This window comes from Argiope bruennichi, chromosome 1 (assembly GCF_947563725.1).
Source record: "Argiope bruennichi chromosome 1, qqArgBrue1.1, whole genome shotgun sequence".
Classification (NCBI taxonomy): Eukaryota; Metazoa; Arthropoda; class Arachnida; order Araneae; family Araneidae; genus Argiope; species Argiope bruennichi.
The window spans coordinates 69,259,099-69,283,001 of NC_079151.1; the positions used below are offsets into that span (position 1 = coordinate 69,259,099).

At 26.4% G+C, this 23,903-nt stretch overlaps 1 protein-coding gene across 4 annotated transcripts in view; it reads right to left on the reverse strand.

Moving 5' to 3' along the window:
* Window positions 1-6,287: 6,287 nt before the first annotated feature.
* Window positions 6,288-23,903, reverse strand: part of LOC129961059 (rab GTPase-binding effector protein 1-like) — a 57,144-nt gene continuing 39,528 nt past the window's right edge. For 3 of the 4 annotated variants that reach the window (XM_056074981.1, XM_056074965.1, XM_056074904.1), the window contains exons 11-19: window positions 23,592-23,813; window positions 22,632-22,730; window positions 21,421-21,459; window positions 20,638-20,739; window positions 18,455-18,644; window positions 15,298-15,452; window positions 10,829-10,945; window positions 9,753-9,863; window positions 6,288-9,427 (exon numbers count right to left, since the gene is read on the reverse strand). In XM_056074981.1, coding sequence (XP_055930956.1) covers window positions 9,260-9,427; window positions 9,753-9,863; window positions 10,829-10,945; window positions 15,298-15,452; window positions 18,455-18,644; window positions 20,638-20,739; window positions 21,421-21,459; window positions 22,632-22,730; window positions 23,592-23,813 — 1,203 coding nt within the window. In that variant the 3' untranslated portion in view covers window positions 6,288-9,259. The remainder of the gene's footprint in view (window positions 9,428-9,752; window positions 9,864-10,828; window positions 10,946-15,297; window positions 15,453-18,454; window positions 18,645-20,637; window positions 20,740-21,420; window positions 21,460-22,631; window positions 22,731-23,591; window positions 23,814-23,903) is intronic. The other variant, XM_056074973.1, reaches the window with a different exon arrangement.

Below are 23,903 nucleotides of genomic sequence, written 5' to 3' on the forward strand. Positions count from 1 at the left end.
CTATACAGAATGGTTTTTCAAAACCTCAGAGTCTGCCAAATTATCCAAAGATCACACAAGACAGGAAATACAAACCAAAGACAAGGAATGTCGTAAAAGAGAAGGAACAAGTAGCAATAAAACCAATGAAATTTTTCCATTCTCAATTTTCAAGTCCTGCCCTAACCAAAAAATATGAAGGAAAGAAATCATTGCTAGACCATAAACACAATAAACATTCTATGGAATCTGGAGTTTCATTAGAAAACTCAAATAAATTAAGAAATGTGCGCTCTTCAGAAGAATCTTCTGAGGCTTCTAAAGATTCACATGAGGATTCTGCAAGTACTGAAAGTAAAAGAAAAGCTGAGTATAGAGAATTAGAAAGAGCAGCTGAACTGGAAGCAGAAAAAATGGTCAAAAGCACTACTAAAAGTACGTGATAAAATCGTAAAATGCCTAAAAGTATACGAACTTAAATACGAAACTTTTTTATTGCTTGCAAACTGCTTTGAAATGTAACTATTGCTGAAGCCTTCTGCAACTCTGTAAATACTATGTAAATAAATGTATTTTTTGTTAATATTAAATATTATTTCGAAAACAGTTTGAACCAACTGTTGAACACCATTTGCCATTAGCAAAAAAAAAATCATGAATTTTATGTTTTAAAATATTTTTTTTAATAATTATATGACTATTTTATTTTACTTTTAATTCCACAGCTTGAATTAAACTATTACGAGTTCACCCATTACTCTTTTTTCAATGAAGATAGAGCTTTAAATGGATTCAAAGACTTTTAGGGACGAAAGATATTAAACAACATTTATTAGACAACGTTTATAAGCAATTTAAATTCTTAGAAAGAAATATTATTAATGAAATACTATCCCTGAAGAAACAACAAAAATATAATAAAAACATCAATTCAAAACTGAATAGATAACTATTTATGTTAATGCACACTTTTTAATTCATACAATACGTTTGTCAGAAAAAAATGGTTCAAGGAATGTAAGAATCAAAATAAAAAAAAAAAAAAACTATAGATCAAATTAGCAGAATAAAAAAAATAAAAATAAAATCTACTATCGCAAATTTCAAGTTATTATTTGTCTTAATTATATATATATATATATATATTAAACTTCATTTTCAATTTTTCTAGCTGGCAAACAAAGTTTTGGAGCTCGACCGATTTTGAGATGAAAAAAAACCCATCGATTTTCTAAATATCGGCGCATGCGTACTCTGTTAGTCTCATGATTGTTTCAAACCGGTTTAAACTGGTTAATGACTTAAATTAATTCAGACAATTCATAAGAATTCAGAGAATGTATAATTTGGAAATTAAGTTGTAATTTTAGTTGACGATAAATCGCCAAATGTGACAACCTTCTGCATTATTTTCTAATAACCTATTTTAATTAGTTGAAATTATTCATGAAACAACAATCTTTATCGATTAAACAAACAATATTTTAACTTGTTTCGTTTATTTTTAAAAAACGTTGCGCGAGTTAGGCAGTAACACTGTGATTTCCAAGAGAAATACTACATTAGCAAAAGATAGATAATGGAAAAACTATACTGTGAAAGCCGACTCCAAAATAAAACTACATTAGCAGATGACAGATATTTCAAAAGTTATAGTGTGAAAGCCGGCTCCAAAATAAAAAAAAGGGATAAATAGCCAATTTGTTGCCTTCACATTTTGAGGCTCCAAAAACCTCAAGCAAAAACAATATCATGTTCTCACATGATTAAAAAAAAAAAAAAAAAAAATTCATTGTATCTTGAAGTTTAAGATGTTAATCCCCCCGTCCCCCCCAAAAAAAAGGCATGAGTTAAATAAAGCATCAATTTATAAGAAAACTTAGGAAAACTTTAAAAAAATAAAAATTAATTTTTTAGAGAAATTTTAACTTTTTAGCAAAAAATATATTGTAAAAACCAAAATTTACATGGGGTCTTTCCTCCCTGCCATTACTTCTTTGATAGCTTTCACATTCCAGAAGAAACCTTATTTACAATGATTATTCCCAAAATTTCATAGATAAATGTCAATAATTCTAAATTTTTCAGGAAATTCATTTCCATTCATAATTATAAATAAATGTTTGCTTCTATAAGAATTTAAGAACAAGATGTTTCCAAATCTTGTTGTCAATTTTTCGTATATTTCTAATGACCCTACATTAAAGAATTTTGTTTTGAAACAGGAATTACGCTGGATCTACCGCGCCATTTTAACAGAAGTCTAATTCAGACAGAATTTAAATAGAAATTTATGTCAGTTGAGAAAATCGAAGAAAATATCTTCCTAAGATATAAAACTTATTTCAAATTCAACTTTTAAGATTGAACTTTTTTCTGCATATTTTTGAAACAATGAAACTTAATCTAAAGTTGCTTAAACAGTTTTTGGATTATTATTATTACATTGGCAAGCCAGTAAAGATATTTACTGTAGATCATATGCAGCTAGTGATTTTCGCATGACTTTAACAGCCCTTATATTCAGTAATATGCCATCATGTACGTAAAAGACTGGCAGATCAAATGGTTTGGGTACCATTTGGTTAAAGGGATTTTTCAAGATAGTAATGGTTGCGTAATATAGATGTTTTTTTAACTATATATAATGAGTACGCCTGATATTACATATGCTACTGATTAGTCTATATTTAAAAAAAAAAAAAGATTAAAGTTCTCAGCCCCCTAGCCAGATTATAGCATAGGATTTAGCTAAACTTTATATTCTAAAGAAATGCAATTTTCGTGGTTTATATATGTCTTATACTAAAAATACAGTGTACTGAGATTATTTTAAAGCAGAAATATGCAGTCGTGGCCAAAATTGTGGACACTTTTGAAAATCGTTACATTTTCTAACTTTGTATGCTTATAGAAAAAGTTACATTTCACAAAATGCAAACTCTTACATGGCATTTTAAAGAGAATTTAATGCTGATTTCAATACAAAAAGCAAAATTCAAATATTTGCAATACAAAAAAAATTATTCTTACTTTAATCAGAATAAGAAACACAGTGATGAAGTGAATTGTAATTTCTAACTTACCTGACAAATTTCTTTTTCTGAGAACCAATCAAATGTTATTAACTGCTAGCAGAAGCTGACATCATATTTAAAGTTGGAATAAGTCATTGTTGGGCTTTTTCCTGTAGAAGGAAGACTGCTTTTTATGTAATTAAATTGCAAGTTAGAAATTTTGTTAAACTTTTTAATATACAGCTAAAATTTTTGAAAATATTTCTAATATTTAGTCAAGAGGCAATGACATCAAATAAAGAAATATATTGGGCACCTGGAAAGAAAACTAAGATTATTGTGTTACAAGAATGTGGTCTTCCCTACGCTGCAATTGCAAGACTCGCGAGTGGTTCAATGGCTACATCTGGAGTCCTAAAATTTTGTTTACGATATCAGGAGACAAACTCAATAAAAAACAAAGCATGAAAGGGCTGAAAAAAGGTGCACCACGTCTGGCGATGTCAGAAAAATAAAAAGACTGTGTCTCCAAAATCGAAGAATGTCATCAGCGCCCTTTTGAATGATGATGGCGTTTATGTCAGTTCCAGAATAATCAATAGAAGATTATTAGATGTTGGACTAAGAGGTAGAATTCAACGAAAAAATACTTATCTCAATTTACAGCTGTGTATAAAAAGATTATAGCGGGCAAAGGAACGTATTAATTGGACAGATGATCAGTGATCACAAGTTATAAGGAGTGATGAAACAAACATGTTATTCGGTAGAGATGGCAAAAATAGGTAAGACATAGAATAGGCGAAGAGCTACATTCTGACTGCATTCAGGCAACTTGGAAGAACTCAGTTAGTGTTCTGACTTTGTCATGCATATCGCAGACGATATTGCTCTCCTTCATATTATCGATGGGACATTAAATGCATAACACTGACTATTCTAGAACCAAAACTTACAACTTCCATCAATGATCTATTTCCCAACAACGCATCATTTATTCTTCAGCAGGATTCATCTCCTGTCTATACAGCAAAAATATCAGAAGAGTGGTTTAGTACAAAGAGCACTGAATTGTTATCATGGCCATAAATTCTTGAAGTTTAATTGAAATTTCATGTGCCGTAGAAAATAGTTCTTAGCGACTTTACGTTTTAATTGCTTTATTTATTTTCTTACTGATTACAATTGTTAGTCATTACTAAACGATTATCTTTTTTTAAATAGATAAATTTTAAGATAGGATGTAATTCTAAAAATATCACCATAAAAATACACATTTAATTTTATATAATAAAAAAACATTTCAAGACTTTACCAACCACGGGAGCAGAATACAATAAATTTAAATTGCGTACACAACGCTTATAACACCTGAAATGAGAGCTGGATATTCTTTTAATTAAAAAAAAACATTCTTTAATAATATTGAAAATATGTATTCCGAAGAAATAAGAAAAGAAGCACTGTAGCGAAATTAAAAACAAAAAGGTATTCGGAATTAAGCTGTAACTTTCTTTTTCTACTTATGTGGTTATTTCATTAAAAAAATAATATTAATAACATGTTTCACTCACCTTCATCCATTCTCCGTAAAATAAAGAATATTCTGCTAAGCAGACGGAAGATGAAATCGAAATGACGAATTCGAAACACAAAAAGACTTCAAAAAGTTTGAGCAAAAGATTTTTTTAATAAAAATGTTTTTTTAAAAAAATTAATAAAAATCCTTTATTTATGTCAGACGAAAAAATCAAAAAAATTAATTAAAATAATCATCAAAAATATTATTAAAACATTTGATTTCATTAATTAAAATGATATTACATATAAGAAATTGTATTCCACAATTGATTATTTGATAAATATTTATCAGATTCCAAATTTAAATTTCGTGTAGTGAGCATACAACTCAACAAAGAAAAACGGCGATTTTAACCGAATGGTTGCAAATGTAACTATTTCACTTCATTGTTCGGGTTGCCATATTGGTGATGACATTGCATGCATTTTGAGTAGCATATATGTAGATCTTTCGGTTGTTTGAATGAAATTGTGACATTAAGAAACTAGAACTAGGAAAAGCATTCGGCGCAGAAAATAGTAAATACCGCAAATTCTACAATTTTAAAAAATTATATATAAAAGTTTCCACTAATATTTTCCCAATTTTTTTTTTTTTTTTTTTTTTTATATTCCTTCTTTCAAAATCAATTCGTATAATTGGAATTTTATTGCATTTAAAAAGAGTAGTAGTGTTCTCCCTAAACCTTTCTCGCATATTTTCAAATAAACTTGTCTTGTCAAACAACGCCTTACCTGGCATTGGCGTACAATATTAACGAAATATTAACCTTTGGCGTGAATTTGACATTTTTAGTGAATTTACGTATAGTTACATGTTTGGAGAGTTATTTGGGCGGTTATTCCCTGGCATACGTTAATAGTATCCAAAAATTGAATTAGATGTTTTAGACATGTTTTTCTCAACAAATTAAAATAAAAATTTAACACGAAACTAGTCACGTCATTTTGTAGTCACAAAATCCCATACTTAATTTGCTATATTAAGTATTACAATTGTGTTTATTAATTATCTCATTTATAAGTTCCTGAAAGGGCAGACTGACAGACAACCAACCCGTAATTCAATTTGGCTTAAAATTTGAGATGTCTACACTATAACTATGTGTACCGAATTTCACCTATTGAGCTCTCTTCGTTTTGTAATTATCGTGTAACTTGAAGAGCTGGACAGGTGGACTTCCTCTGAACGAATTTGGCTCAAAATTTGATAGAAAATTTGATGTAAAGACCACATACCAAATTTCAACCGTCCAGCTCGAAGCATTTTTGAGTAATTTTTATCACTGACAGGCAGACGAACGGACAATTTCAAAGCTCTTTTTTTAACTCAGAAAAACGTGGTGACTCGTCAAAATCTTGATTTCGAATTTTTTTTGACGATTACTATACTTTCTTTACTACAGATACAAGACTTTATACTGCAATAATTCTATACTACGTATGCGAGAAAGTAAAAAGTCATCAAAAGTTAAGAGGTATTCAGCTTAAGATAAAATATTAAATTCCCCCCCCCCTCCCCCGCTTTGCAAGGCTTGTTTACATATCTTTCTATGAAATACGTCGGTACATCTTTAAAAAAAGCATAACATTTTATTACACTTCTATTTTACTACTTATTATTTACTACTTATTTATTATACTACTTTTATTTTATTTATATAAATTTAATAATATTTCAAGGGAGAAATTTAATAACAATGACTGAAATTCTGTAAGAAAGGTTTTTATTTTACACAATATATACAAGTCAGAGAAAAGGAGGAAAAGAGAAGCAAATAAAGGTGAATTTTCAGTTTACATATCATTGATTCATATCCACAAAGACTTTTGTTCATAAAGCTCAATAAAATTGAATTTATTTTTTATCACTGAGCATTCAGTTCAAACAGCAGCAATCAGAATTGTAAAAAGTAACAAAACATAGGAATATAATTTATTTCAACAACTAAAACAGGGTAGAAACAATTCATGCTTTCTGTCAGCAAACATACAGTTAATTTTTTGTTTCAAAAATGCATACAAATATTATTGGAATGTTTGTGCCAACAGAAACATACAGATATTTAACAAAATAATATATTTCAGTATCACTTTTTAAAAAAAAATGCCCTCATAAATGAAAATTAAAACTTTTGATCACAAGACATAAGCATCACCAATCCATAATATACTACATAATGAAAAATATTTAATAAATGATTCTATAAGTGACTTTTAAACTCTTTACATGTATTTAATCTAATTTTGACCTAAAAATGACAAATTTCGCGGCTTTTTTTTTTTTTAATTTTATGATATCAGCAATCCGTAATTCCATCTTAATACTTAATTAAACTACATTGCTAAAATTTTTATAAGAATTTCACATTGATACTTTACAATATTGCACTAAGATATCTTCTTCCAGACAGTAAAATCAAAAATCACTAGTACAAACATTTTTGGGAATAAACTATTAATTCATAATCTTTTTCCCGCCACATTATCAAATGCATTCAATGACAGAACATGAACACAGAAATTAACCAAATTTGCATTTTTATGATATTATATAAATCTTTTTCTTTTCCCAATTTGGGCCTTATCTTTATTTTTTTCTCCTTATATTGAATCAAACAAAATAAAGCTGACTATCTCTATGATAGTGGCTTATAATGTACAAAGCTATAAATATAATACTATGATATGTGATGCTTATAACTTGTAATTAAACTTAACAAAATACTACATTTTCTAAAACTTGCTGGAATAAATAAGAAAGATGTGCAAGTATAAACATTTCTAAATCTAAAAGTAGGATGGAAATGGCATCTAAAAAAGAAAAAAAAAAATCTAAGAACTAAGCATCTTCTATTCCATAGTTTCAAAAAAAAAACTGCAATTATGAATTTAAAAAAAAAAAAATTCTTTGGATTAAGACAACAATGAAATTAAAAATCTGTATTGCAAAATCATTCATTATAATACTTCTAGCGAATTAAGAAGGAAATATGGACACTCCTAATGAAAAGAAAGTCTGAAATCAAGAATTAAAAGTCGACTAGATATACTTTCATGAAAATATTTGGAGAATCACACTTAAAAAAGTATCTGGCATTACATTACAAGGTGAAGCTTCAGAAGTTCTGATCTCATTATGTAAATCAAGAATAAAGTTAAGCAGATTGAAATATCATTAAATAGAATATTGTTCATTCAGTAAGGAAAACTTCTATAACCTATTTATAATTAAATAAATAAGACATTTCAAATTTTTACAACTATTTCAAACAAAAATTTAATAAAGAATTAATTAAATTTTTAGAGCTTTCGGTTTAATAAAATATGCAATATTAAAAGTTTGCTAAGAACATAAAGACTACTTAAATTTAATACAAGTAGATATTTGTACTTTTATATTCCTATAAGTTCACCAATTTTTTCTACAAAGGCTTTCTAATTAAAAGAATGTATGAAGCTTTAAAAAAAATTCTAAAGAATGTTTTAATGTAAAATTCATGAGTAAGAAATTTAAGTATTTATTAGCTAAATTTTTAAATTGCAAGATTAGACATATTATTAAAACAGACAGATTTTTAAATATAATCCAAAGAATTAATATCTTGGAAAAATGCTCTTTTCTTAATAAATAATTTGAAATATTAACTATATATATGTGGTTATAACAATGTAGTTGAAATATATCAAATGCAAAAATTATCTGAATAATTGCACCTCTGGCCATAATAGAAGTGTGTAATTCTTAAGGTTGTTTACTTTCAATTAATATTTTGTTGTTATGCTGGTATTCTTAAAAAAATTCTTTTAATCAGTATTATATTAAAATCAAATAAAACTGTTTATATTGAAATAAAATAATAATTACATTTCTCATTACTTTTAAATAGAAAAATATATGAATAAAAAAATGTATAGAACAATCAGTATATAATATTTATCTACAGAAAGTTATTTAATGTATGATCAATATTAACAGGCAGTAAATTTTAAACAGCAATAAAATAAATATATTAGCTTATTGAAAAGATATTTATAAGAAACAACAATAAATTATATTCAGAAACAACATTTTTGAAAAACTACTGAAAATAAAACAAATTTCACTTATTGTACGGCTTTCTCAAGAAATTTAATACCCAAAACTAAAATTAATGTTAATTTTTTTAGAAATTTAATATTTTAGAGCATAGATTTATGTAAAATTTGTATATGTGCAGTATCCATTCAATTAAACATTATTAAATTTTGAATTTAAAAAAATAACAAATGATTTTATCAACATCTATTATACAGAGAAAAAACAGCTCAACAGTTAGAAAATTTAAACCAATGCTCTTTCTGAAAAACACAACAACAATTACCTCATTAAAGACTAGTTTTTAAATTAACATATACATCATTCATTCAGAGTGGAAGATAATCATACAAACTTCATCATCACAGTCTAAGATTTTCAGTATTTACTTCAATTTATAGCAATTTTATGATTCAGTCTGTACAAAATTCTATTAATTAGGATTGTTCATTATTTTCAGTAACTGATGTTATAATGTTTTACATTAGGCACAAATGCATAGCATTTGCTAATAAATAGCATTCAACTGCTCTTTTTAAAGTGATTTCCACATCTGGAGATGGAAAGATACTTAAACTATAAACACTAATAAAATTTTTCTTCCTTAACTTGGTGTTTGCGGTGGATCACTACTAAAATAAGGAGCAGTTTTATGATCTAAAAGCGTATGGCACACATTGCACACTTTGAATTGCCGTTTTTTCGGTCCACTATTTACAGTTCTTGAAGTGCATTCTAAACAAAATATTTTACCACAATGGCTACAATGGAACTGAAATAGAAAGAAAAACAGATTCAATATAAGTATGCATTCATTTAAATATCCATCAGCATATTAAATGACACAAATGCTAATAAAAAGAGTATTACATCAAGAAGAAAGTTTTTTTTATCTGATGGAATTTGTTATACTTATTTTTAGAACAGAAATTAAAATAAGAATTTTATAGCACTTTTTTGATAAAAATTTATTATTTATGCATATTAATTTATAAATTATAAATTTAAATATAATTTAAAAATTATATTTAATTTTAAATTTATAATTAAAAATATGTAAATCATTCTTTAAGAAGTATAAAAAAACTTTTAGAAACCTTTTCTTTCCGACTTTGGAAAGTCTTTTTACAAGTATTGCATTCTGAAACATCTTCATCATGTTGCCATCTGACTTCACTGTCAGACTGCCTTATTTTTTCAAGTTCCATCTGAAATAATACATAAGCTTTAAATAATTCCTTAACTTCATTTACATAAATTTCATTAAAAAAAGTTTTCCATAAAAATAACCTGATTCATTCAAAAAGAAATGCAGAATCAAATGAAAAAAAAAAGTTTGTATAGTAAAAATATAGGTCTACATGTTAAAAGCCTTATTTCAATTACCTAATAATAAAATACTACGGTTATCTTTTTGAATTTTTTAATAAATAAAAAAAACTATAGACAACTTTTTACATAACTTTTTTATTTATTGCTTGTTGCAACAAAAAAAAAATCCAACCAAATCACATGAAAACAAATCAATTCAAATATACTAAAATATCATTTGCATATTACAAACACCAAAAGAAGGTGAATACAAAGAAATTTATTATTAAATTTCGGATAATAAATGCAAAGCAATTTTTGATTTTTAAAAATAAAAATCCATATTAAGTGCAAAATTATCACATAAAGATAAATGAATAATACACTTCACACAAACATGTTTCCTTGTTATCATAAATATTTTAATAGTAGTTCAGAAATTTTGCAATCAAAAATGAAAGTTACAATAAAAATTTTACTAGCAATAACATTCTTGTGGAATTAAAAACAAAAATTGACTATTAAATAGTTATAAAGGCTACCAAATCATATTTAATATAGATACTTGAATTTTATACAAAAAGTTTATTAGAGAAAAAAGAAAATAATACAATTATAAAAAACTGGCAATTGTTGGAGAAAAAATGCAATATCGGTGAAAGTTAAAAAGCTTCAGAAAATAATGCAATAGCAAATCTTAAAAAAATATTACAAAAAGTGCATATAGAACAATTGAGATAATAATAAAGAATCTAGCCTGATACCAATAGAGCCAAGAAAAAAGAAAAGACATGCGACAGCATGCAACAGTGCAAAACCAAGAGAAACAAATAAGCCTGCTCATCATTAAGCCATTACTTGCCTGAAGAGATTGTGAGAGCTTTACAAAGTCTCTTTGGACAGCTTCACTGTTGTCTAAATCAGACTGAAGACCCTGAACTTTGGATTTCAACACATGTAACTCTTCCTCTAATTTTGACTGAGAAATAAAAACATCTCTTGGCTTTCAATATACCATATACCAACCACAAGTATCTTTTGATGCCAAAATGTTTAATTTACAAGAAAGAATGTAATGAAAGATAAAATTTTATACATACATAAGAAGCATTCAATTGCAAATTCCATGATATTTATCATGGAATTTGTTTTGAATACAGTACAAAAGTTAACATAACAAGAAGTACAAATGAATTGTTTTGCATGAAAATAAATACTTTTAATGAACCTCTAACACTTCTTTATTTTATACAGCATTTCAAAATTTAAATTTATATACTTCACAATATGCAGAAAACTAAAACCGATTTAAATGGTAACAGCATAAGAGATAAAAATCTTCAAATTCCCTGTACCCTAGCTATCAATAAAATAGCTTAAAAATTGTATCCAGTAAATAATCATTAATAAAATAGCACCTGTCACAAAATAAAAATAAAAAAAAGTTCTTCAAAATTTCAAAAAAAAAAAAAAAAAAAAAAACTAAAATTTGGTCCATTAAACAATCATTTCACCCTTTTCTAGTCTTATAATACATTCCTTCTCAAAAACTGAAATGCTAACAATTCAGAATAAAATCATTAAAACAATCAAGTTTCTAAATTTCATTTTTAATCAAACAATTTACTTTTAAAAAAATTATTTTCATAATTCTTAGATGGGAAAAAAAAAGAATTGTTATATGTACTTCAAGAATAATAATACTTAGAATTTTCTAACAAACAAAGCTAGTAATATTGAAAAGATATTAATCTCAGGAAAGTATCATTTACTATGCTTAAAACAATAAATAATTGCAATAGGAAGAAAAATAGTAAGATTTAAACATCTTCAGGATCAAAGAAAATGTAAGACTATAAACAAAAGATTGGTATTTTAAATATAAATTCTTTAATGTGCATTGTAATTCGACAGTTGATTCTTAATAACTGAAATTCTGCCTATTTTCACTTTAAAAAAAATAGCTTTCATGCTTATACAGTGGAACCTCAAAAATTCAAACTAAATGGGGTTGATCATTATTTGGATTCTCAAAATTTAGAAAACTCTAGAAATTCAGTTATTTTTGATATACTAAATGCAGTAAAATAGCAATTTAAGAATGCTTCATGTATACAAGGTGCTAATAGCAATTTGCACAGTATAATGGAGCTGTAGACAAACATGCTAAAACTAATTACCTCAGGGGTGTTTGTGGGACCCCAAAAAATCCCCGGAAACTTTTACGGACTTACTACCGGCATTTTGGAGTTTCGAGAAGGGGGGGGGAGAAATGAAAAATTACAATTATGAAGTATTGAATGACCTAATTATAAAAGTTCAATGAATTACTTTTTTTTGCAAAATTAATAGCCATAAATTTTCAAACATATAAACTACTACATTTTATGCAAATATTTTAAATTACCTGAATTAATTCTTTTTAAAAAAATTATCTAATTTCTGCTGCTTTTTTTTTTATTTTCTGATGTTTGTGGGCTTGTCTTTCTTTTGTGGTGAACTTCATAATTGCAGGAAGGTTGACTTTTATTTTCCTCATTTACAGTTGAAGAAATTTCCTCGAGAACTGCACATGCAGAGGTAGAAGCAGTTTGCTTTTCTGCTAATGTAGAAGGTTTTTCAGAGACTTTTATAGGCGACTCATCTGAAATACATGTTTTTAAGTCCTCTTGATATGTTTTCCAACTTCTGTTCATATTCAGTAAGAGATCTTTGTGAATTGGATCAGTCATTGGATTTTTTGAGCCATATTTTTCACATGAGGTTTCTTTAGAAGCCATTAAATCATATTTAATAGTCTGCACTGCATCTAGGGAATCAATCTTAAGAGAGGTTCTATAGTCAGTGACAAGTGTATCCATTAAGTTGAATGCACTTTCCACTAATGGGCCATGGAAGCAGCTAAGGCAGGCTTTGACCAATTTAGCCAATGTAGGATACTTATAATCATTTGTGAAATCATCTTTTAAATTAAAAACTTTAGACCAATATTTATCAATTGTACACTTGACTTGATTTCCACTTTCATCAGATGTGTAGAGCATTTCTTTGGTGATATCAATATCACTCTGGTATAACCTTATTTCAGCTTCTACTTTTGACTTTTCATTATCACTAAAAATATGGGACATAAAAGATGATAATTTTTCAAAAGCTAATATTGTACTGGTTTTACCTCTTAGCTCTGGATCTAATGCTGTAAAACTAATTAGATATGAATTTTTAAGGGGTAATTTCTGTTTCATATGCTGAAATTTCAAAGTGAAATTCTCTTGCGTACATAAATAAAAAAATATTTCAATAAGCGAAACGAAAAATTCACACGTGCATCAATAAATGAAACGAAAATTTTACACAGCGGAGAAAAAAAAGTTGCGAAGCGATCAATAACAAATAGCTAATACAGCGAAAAATCCCCCTTCTCTACTTATTGGCGCCACGCCAGGAGAGATAAGACCTTTGAACCCAGAGTCACGTTATCGCACATCTGGTTGAACGAAGTCTCTCCCTTTTTTTTTCTGCCGCGCCTACTTGCCGAAAAGAATCCAGAAGAGAATGTCCGAGAACCGGGGGAATGAGTCATAACTCGCAATAAGGAAAGAACAAAAAAGAAGTTTTTTCCCCCTTCTCACGCATTATCACTGCCTTTGGAGAAAGAAAGGAAAAGTTTTCACCACACACACTGACCTTGCATTTTCTGCTTTCAAAGCAAACAAAATTACCCAGATCAAAATAAATAATTCATTATTATTCCTACTTCCTTTTGAACGACGATCCCCGGAATTTCCGGGTATCAAAGTTCAAAATCCCCGGAATTCCGGGGTTTCCCCGGAGCACAAACACCCCTGTTACCTTGAACTGAAAATGATTTTTTGCTATTACAACAAGGGGCCCTAAAAGTAGCCTACAGAATTAAAAGCAGTAAAAAAATTCATGTCATTGATCTTATAAGCATTATTGCCTACATCATGTTGAAGTATCCTTCATGTAAATGAACAAATTACTTTTGTTGAAAGACAGTTGATCACTGTTTCCACAGATTTACTGCCTCTCATAATCAATAATCACAATCAAAATAATCCTGAAGAAAGTGAAGAAGATGTCTAGATCTCTTGAAGCCTTGAATTACACTCAAATTTTGTTAGTGCACTTGAACTAGTACTAAATCAAAAAAGATCAACAAAATGCATCTACATTGATGGATATGATGTTTATGAAACAATGATGTAACACTGCATTGTCAAGAAGGTCACATTACATTAAATGATGGTAACCAATTTTCTTTTCACAATTTAAAATGATGTATCATTTTTAAATAATAATTTACTTAAGTTAAAAATAAACTCAGGCATTAGGATTTAGTTTTGTTCCCTATTCATTATTATTATTATTTCATTACTTTTAATAATAATTTTTCAGAAAATTTAACAAAGATGAATATAATTATTTTTGAAGGGTTTGAATTACCACAGCTCCACTTTAATTTGAAATTGAATTACATAAAATGAAGTTATAAGAATTAGAAAAGAGAAAACTTGTATCAGCAATAATAATTTTTTTTAGTAATTAAAAAAATTCTAAAGAAAAACTGAACAGTTAAACTATTATTATGCCTTTTAATGCAATGTCAACTTACATCAGAAATAAAATTATGATGCAAAATTTTAGTAAGTGTTTTCTGAAAAAATATTTTGATATTATGCAATAGTCAAGCAATTTCAATATTTTTGTCAAACAAAATCACAAAAAAATCAACAAATTCATGCATTTTTCTCCCCTATAATTTGGTAAGTACACTTAATTTCTTAGACAATGTCAAGAAAATTGCAAGAGCAAATTTCAATGCAATAAATATCAAAATCCATTAGCTTTGATTTTTAAAAATATATGCACAGTTAATCTATGCATAATATATGCACAGTAAAAATATATGCAAACATGAATAATACAGTTAAGAATAAAATTGTAAATTCTTCAATAACTGTTTTGCTTTTATGTCCAAATTTATTCATTTATAATAAACCCAAAGAAGAGAAGCAAAAAAAAAAAAATTAGTTAACTTGGGTGATTTAATTATTGAAATCATAATGCATAATAAATATATTTGTTAATATATTTATTATACTAAAATTATGTACTAAATTTTCTTTTACTTATCCACAGAAAATATCATAATACTTTCAAATAATGTTGTTACAATAAAATGAGAATGATAAATGTTAATATGTCATCAAAAAATTTCAACTGAAAGAAATAAACTTTTGTTGTTTTCAAAGAAAAATGATTTTTTAAATATATTACAAAAACATGGAATACAAGTCTTCTACACACCTTAGCAAGTAATAATTCTTTTACTTGAGTTTGAAAATAAGAAATTTTTTCTTCTTTTGCTTTCAAATCTTCTAACAAATTAGTTAAACGTTTTTCTAGTTCACTATTTTGAGACTGTTGAACACTTAATTCTTGCTGAACACTTTCAAGTATTCCTATAAAAATAAAATGAAAAATAGCAAGAAATCAAAAGCAATATTTAAAATATTATTGTAATACTGAGAAAGAAAAAAAAAAACACATTCATTTAAGATATATTATCTTCCAATATATTTTTCAAAATTGACAGTATATTAAAAAGCATAAATGTGTATATATAAATATAATAGACAATTAAGTAAATATAAAATATACTAAATAAGTAAATTTCTTCAAAAAAAATCATTTTTTTGTTGCTTCTCATAAATTAATATTTAATAATATATATAAAATGAAATTCAAAAGAAATTCGGTTAAATTACAATATATACAAATTTATATTAATATGGATATGTGAAACAGTCAATTTTTTTAAGTGGTATATTGCTAAAGCTTAATTCCATAAATTACAGACATTTTAATTAAGAGAAATGTGAATACGCAGAAAAAAGAAATCAAAAGGAAATCATGCTTTAAAAACAAAAACAGGAGATTGCAGTGGCTTGTAGTAATGAAAAATATACAAAAAGAAATACCAACATCTGCCTTGTTTAAAAAAGAAAAGCATTTAGTTTAAGAATTTTTCTACTACTTTTTTAACACTCATTTCTGTCTATTATGATGGCAAGTAATGGTAACATAGTTACTCTTCAAATCTTCAAAAGCAAATTAAATTTATTTTATTAAATGATTTCAACATACTAACAAATAAATAAGTAATACCAATGATCAATTTTAATTTCACAATTTCCTTTAAAACACTTTACTATACGCAATTTAAATTTTAAATTCAGATGTATTTATTAAATATAATCAATTTTGAGCAACATCTAAAATTAAAAAAATAATAAGACTTATAACAACTAACAGCATCATAGAAATCAAAATAATAAAATGTGGCCTGGAAGTGAAAAAAAAAAAAAATGCATAAAACCAGTAAAATCGAAATATATATCATCATAATGAAGGGGGGAAAAAAACTATTCTGTTCAAATTTATTAATACCAACAACTTCACAGATAATACAAAATAAAATTTTGATTATTTCATGAAAAAAAGAAATTTCTTTATAAAAGTAAGATTCTTATTTTATATAATATTCTGATTAGGGATTGCAATACCGGACCAAAATTTCAATACCAGTATTCGGTATTTTTTAGATCTTAATACCGGGATACCGGTTTTAATACCGGTATTAAGATCTAAAAAATACCGGTTTTAATACCGGTATTAGAAATTTTAGAAAAAGAAACCACAGGTGTTTTTTTTGTTTTATTTGCCAGTTTTATTAGAAAGGGTAAATATCACAAAAAATAATTTGTTACTTATAAATTATAACAATATATAAAGAATCACAAAAAAGTAAAGGAATAACTTATTTCTTTAAATCACAAAAAATTGTAAATATCACTATTCAGTCTATGGTACTTATACAAATTTTTGAAATGTGATCATAAAAAACATAATGCATCAATTGTATTGTTATTACGCCTGATAAGTAATTTTGTGCAAAAATTACTAGCTGTCGAAAACGCTCTTTCGGCGTCTATGATAGTTAGTGGTACTGTTAGCAATGCACGATATACTTTTTTCCAAGTATTTACCTCTAAATCCCTCATCTTCAAATAAACCGATTTCTTATTGGATGGTTTTGGATATAGCTGATTTCTGATTTGTATTTTGGTTCGTTGAAATTTTCTTATTTATCGCTATTTCTAGTTTTTGTTCAAGAGACAATTCCTTTTCACTATCGACATTAGTGTCATCATAATCTTCGATAACTGAACCGAATTGATTTGAATGTGGATAGGTTTGAGTGTAAAAAATTTTAAGAAAATTTACTATAAACTTAATCAGATTTGAATTGCTTATTTTCTTTTCTTCTTTTTCATTTTCATTTTTAAAATCATTATAATTATGTAAATACCATAAGACATTTTATATTTCGATATTCCTTTCTTCTGTGCGATATTTCAATGTAATATAAAATCTTCAGATAGTGATGTGTGCTGTTCTAGTGTGATGTGTGCTGTTAGGAGTAAACGGTTCCAACGTGTTTTAAAATCTAATATTAACATATATTCTGTTTTATTTTCAGTTAGTATGTATTTTAGTAATATGTCATCTTTTATAGGGGAACATTTAAATATCTTAACAATTTTTCGATCTTTATAAATTATAGGAAGCGATTCTTGATAGGTTAATGTTTCATCCTCATGAGAAATATCTTCTTCAACAATTACATTGTCATTATCTTCATTGTCAATATCACTCTCACTCTCACTCTTACTCTCTTCAAAATTGGAATCTGAAGTTTCTATATCCACAGTATTTGGATTTTACTGTTTGGTATAATACATCTATTACTCCTAACTGAATTCCATGAGCATAGCACAATTGCTGATTTGCACCAATCCACTTTCCAACTTCTTTCATAACTGTTGCTCCATCAGTCATTATGGATACAATTTCTTCTTTCAGGGATAATCCATGTTTCTCTAATTTAGTTTTAAGCCATTAATTAGTTAATTAATTCCGCCCGTCAGGGAGACATTAAAAAAAACGTATATTACTATTTCGCTATGTTGGCGATCCCTGAACATATAGTGGAGACAATTTAAAAAATTTCTAGTAAATACTGAAAAACCGGTATTTAAACTTGTGAATACCGGTATTACGAAATTGTACAAATGGCTCAAAATACCAGTATTCGGTATCCCGGTATACCAGTAATGCAATCCCTAATTCTGATACAATTTCTATAAAGCACATTTCATAGAATTTTGGATCATGATTGCAAAATCTACAAATTAGTGTGCCATTTCATCATTTGAATGCAATTCACAACAAATAATTTATAAAAAAATAACTAGTTCCCACACATTACTGCATTAAAAATTTTTACTATTTTTTAAAATTGATTATGTCTCAAATACATTACCTGGAATTGTTTTAAATTACATAACTATTTCCAATTTAAAAAGTAAATAATCAAGTTTTATAATAAAAATGAGTCTACCTAATTGCTCCCTGAGATTATCCAGTTCTTGAGTATAAGTGTCTTCTAACCCTTTCTTAGCTGTTTGTTCACTCATAATCTGATTTTTTAACATCTGAATATCACCTTTCAATGCCTCTTCCATATTTTCTTTAGCTGCCTTAATAGTAATAAGCTCTTCCTGTTTTTGCAGGCAATAAAACTGCAATTCCTATTTCAAAATAAAAATTTTAATTAGAAATATTTCGTACTTGTCTTTTTGCAACAAACTAGAAAAACAGAAATATAAATATATAACATACTAGCCATCTTTGGAATCCTGCTGGTTTCATAGGAATATTGTGTTTATTTTCAATTTAATCTCCTATAAATCATGATTCGCCAAAAAAACATTTTTTTTTAACATTAAATTGTGAGAGACATCACATTAGTGTTATTTTAACAGCCTTGCATCAGTTCTGCTCATTATGTATATGAAGCATCCTAATAGAGTCATGTTCCATGACATCTTAAATGCTATTAAAAATGTAACAGTCTGAATAATTTAGCTTCTAAATTTGAAATATTGATTTCACTTTTTTATTCCTTCACTGATTTCACTTTTTTATTATTTTATATAAACTATAAATATATTAAACAAAATTCTTCTTCCTTAATTTTCAACAATGAAATAAATAAAAAATCATCAGATGAAATACTGAATGAAACAATCAGGATTTTAATTTCAGTTTTCTTATTATTGAATAAATACACAATAAAATCTGTTGTTAAAAATTATGCAAAAATTATTTTTTTAAAAATTGCCACAATTCTGGAAAATTTTGCACAATTAAAATAGCAAAAGTCAAGAGATAATCTTTTAAATTTTAACTGTCATAAAAATCAGCTTTACGCAATAATATTTTTTCATAAAGATGACAGAGTTCCACAGATAGTCACCAAAGTGCTAATTTTTAATTAATTAAAATTTTAAAAAAATTGCTCTAGGTTGCACATTTCTACCCTTAAAAGTATATACCAAATTTGATAGCTCAAAGTCAAATGATCTATCCTACAGTGAACCAAAGAATACATTCTCCTTTATTTATAGTAGAGATATAATGCACTGTTCACTAAGATGAATCTACATCTAAGAGTTAATATATATATATATATATATATATATATATATATATATATATATATATATATATATATATATATATAACCAAATAAAGTACAAAAAACAGGTAGGAAAATGAATGGAAAATTTTATCCAAAAATAAAAATTTCCAAGAAATTGCCTTTAAATTTAAAATCCATTAATTTTTACTTCTATGGCAAGTGTTTAAGTTAAAGGGAATTTCCATGCTCTTTTATGATGCAAACATATATTTTTTTTAAGTATAAAGCAAAAAAAAATTGATTAATTTAACTGTAGCAATTACAGAAAGAAATTAAAAAATTGGCATACAGGAAAATCAATAAAGTTTATATCTGATTCAATTGCAATAAAAAAATTATCTTGCAAGGATCACATATGATTTCATCTATGACACATTCAATTTTTTCATCCATTTTTTTTAATGTAGTTCAAATGACAATACCAGTAAGTAAATATACACAATATTCAATACTTAGCAATATTTCATTATTCTTTTGGAAGATGATGAAATATTAGTCATTTAGATATATATCCCTATAGAGCAATAATCCTATGTCTTTTCATCTTTTAGTCAGATTTTGGATGAAAGCAATAAATTTAAATAAAATTCTAAGTAAAAATTGCATTTTCAGAATTTTGTAAAACGCAAGTTCAATATTATTTACCAAAATCAAGATTTGATGACAAGAAAAGTGTAAATTTAAAAGCATTTAATACAGTAATATTTAGTGCAGCTTTTACACATGGATTATAAAATCTTTCATTAGAAGAAATGCCTAAAAGATTGATAAAATTAATAGAATAACTGAAATCAGATGGAATCTACATGCATGTGAACTGGCTGATTACTAAACCAACTGACAAAAGTAATTAGAAAGATACATGATGTAAAATATTTTTTTAAATAACATGATGGCAATTTATAATGTATCGCATTAAATTAAAATAAAATTATGTTAATTAGAATTTTCTAACATATATAAGACAGATAACCTGTTTTTCAAGATTCATATACATTTTATAATACAGAGAAACACAAGTATTATAATAGATATATTACTTCTGTTGTATCAGGCAAATTAATATCTTCATTCCGCATTTGTTGAGCTTTGGCAATATGTTTCCCAAGTAGGACATCATTTTCATTTTGAACTCTCTCGAGCTGTTGAAAAAGAAAAAATCTGTATTCAATAGCAGGCAACTATCATGCATATTTACTTTCTTTTGTGAAAATAATTAGGTTTTATGAAAATGGAAAGTATTCTAGTCCAATTAAACTTTTAACTGATAAATTTAACTGATATGCAAAACACAACGTGTGGTGATAATGAGGAGACAGAAACATATCTCCCCTTGGATAATCAGAGCTCAGCATACGTACATTAGAAAAGGAGGACTTTTGGAGAGATCACAATAAAATTGTCAATACAGACAAAAGCCTGATATCAGTAGAGAAATTCAGAGAGTAATCAAGGATATGGAAAGGTATCAGTTGACATAATAGGAATGCAATCAACCATAAAAATTTAACAGATAAAAGATAGCAGATAAAAATAAACAGATTTTTCTTTTCAGCTATATATGCATTAAGAATTATATGAGAAAAGCTATTGTGGTTTTTATCATTAAAAAATCACATTTTCTTAAAATACAAGAATGAAGTTTTAATTTTTATCATCACACATTTCTTTTAAAAAAATGGACAAGTTTGACACATTAATACATATAAAAACATGGGTCTGATATTAATCAGAAAAATTAATGTTTCAACATTGCAATCGCATCTCATTATTTTTTAAAAAAGAGCACAAAAATTTTAAAAAATAGCATCAGAAGTACATACTTCTCTCTTCAAAGCATCTCTCTCTATCACAACAGTAGACTAAAAGTAAAAAAAAAATATATATATATATATATACTTATAGCACTAAGATTTTATATTTCAGTGGTGCATAAAAATTATAAGCAAACTAAAGAATAAATTTCAGTAAGAAAATATAGAATGAATCAACAGCAAATTTTATTTAACACATTACTTACTACGACTCATATCTAATATTCTGACTATCTAATTAGATTACCCATTTTTAGTTGCCTCTTAATTATAACAGAGAAGAGTTGTGATAGTCAGTAAATTAATAAAATAGAAATTCATAGCTATCATAATATTTTTAATGCCGTTTTACTTATATTATTATACAACAACTAATTGAAAATACTAGATCGATACCTCCATTACACAATATTTTTTGAAAATTTAATTTTAAACACAGTAACAGTATAAAGTTACAGTATTTAAAATAATACAGTTAACAGTAATTCAAAGAGAAAATTGTGTGAATTGAAAAAAAAAATTAACTAAAAGCTATAATAAAGTAACCAATGATACTGGTTTAATTAAAACAGAATTGTTTCTGAAAATTTAAAAACCATTTATAAAAATTCTGTAAATTAAAGAATTTGAAGAATAAAAGCTCCCAAAAAGTTTATACGAATTCAATGGAAACCAACTAGGTTCATTTTATGCAAGTATTTAATTGCACTTTAAAATATACCTTCACAATAATTAATAATCATCCTCAAATATTCTTTATACACTCTTAATAGTATAACTCTAAAGGCTTTATATTTAATAATGAATTGCACAAAATATACTGTTGTAAAAAAAAGTTATAGCTTTCAGACAAGATTTTATCTGCTTGTTTAAAATACATTTCTATGTATTTTATTAAAAGAATCTACAAAAGGAATAAAAAATTTCAACTGTTTAACAAGGAAAAAAACACTATCTTATTCAAAAATAATTAGGACACCACAAAAAATCTAACCCAGCAAAATTTTATAGAACATTAGAAGCCAGAATCAACAATTATTTATTCCTTAGACCTTAAATAAGAAATGTATATGATTTTTGAAATATCATACGTACAAGATTTATCTTTCTAATTATAGACTTTATAAATAATAATTAATTAGCTGGGTTTTTTTAGGAGATATTAAAAAGTAGAATAATGATAAATTCTATCTAACAGAATATCATTATTAGATACTTACTTGATAATCATTTAATTCCTTTCGACAAATTTCATAATGACTCTTAATTTGGTTATAAGCTTTTTCAAATTCTCCACGCATTTTAAAAAGTTGACTAACCTGCAATTAAAAAAAAATAGCATTAAAATGTTTGAAGGCAGATGGAAAAGTATTGCAATATTTTGTCTTTAGAAAATTGCAATTTAAAATAAAACTGATACCATTTCTAAAGGACAAGTTAAAAAGTTATTTTTCTGATCTCATCTTTAAAAAAAAAATCTGTTACATCTCCACATGTTTAGTGTGAACATGAAGAGAGATGACTCGCATTATATAATTTTAATGACTTTTTATGCACCTACCTAAAAAGAAAATAAATTCAAATAGTGATTCAGTGCAATTACTGAAAAGAAATACTTAATGTCTATGCATAATCCTACATTATTTCAATTAAGAAATATCTGAAAATAATGATTTAAAAGGGTAAGGATGTGAATAAATTTTTATTTAAATAAGATTTTCTCTTTTAAAACCTATTCAATAAGTTTTCGAATTCTAATTGGTATCAGAACTGCACATAATTTTTGAAATTCATAATCATAACATATATATATATAATTTATCAGCAATATAAAATTATGGAATAATATTTAACTCTGTTAAGTATAATTTAAAATTTTAATGTGTTAGCAAATTGATTTAATTACCAATCCTCTATTTTTATAATAATAATATAACTCATAAATATACAGAAAAGCAAATAAAACATCTGAAATCAAATATTATTATATATCCTCAAGGAAAACTGATTGATTTACTGATTTTTCTACATATTTTGACAATCATATGGCAGAGAAGAAAATATAAGAAAGAATCTTTAAATGTTCACACATAAAAATCATCATAGTACTAGATCAACATTAAAATGGAGGAACATTACATAATTATGAAAAAGAAAATTCTAAAAGATAAACTATTCACCTTCATTTCATATTCTTTAGATATTTCATCAAATTTTTCTTTCATCTCTTGTCGATATTCTTGTTCTCTATGCAAATCTTTTTTATAATCTTCAAGTTTCTGTTCTATGACAGCAGCTTTGCTACGTTGTTCACTTTCCATTTGTTGTACATGTTGCAATTGAAGTTCATAATTACAGCACATTTCACAAGACTGCCCTAACTTTTCTCTGGCTCGTTTAAGCTACAAAATTATTTAAAAACATCCATTCTATAAGATATCATAATAATAAAAAACATAAATGATTTTAATAGCCTTTATCTAATGATGAAA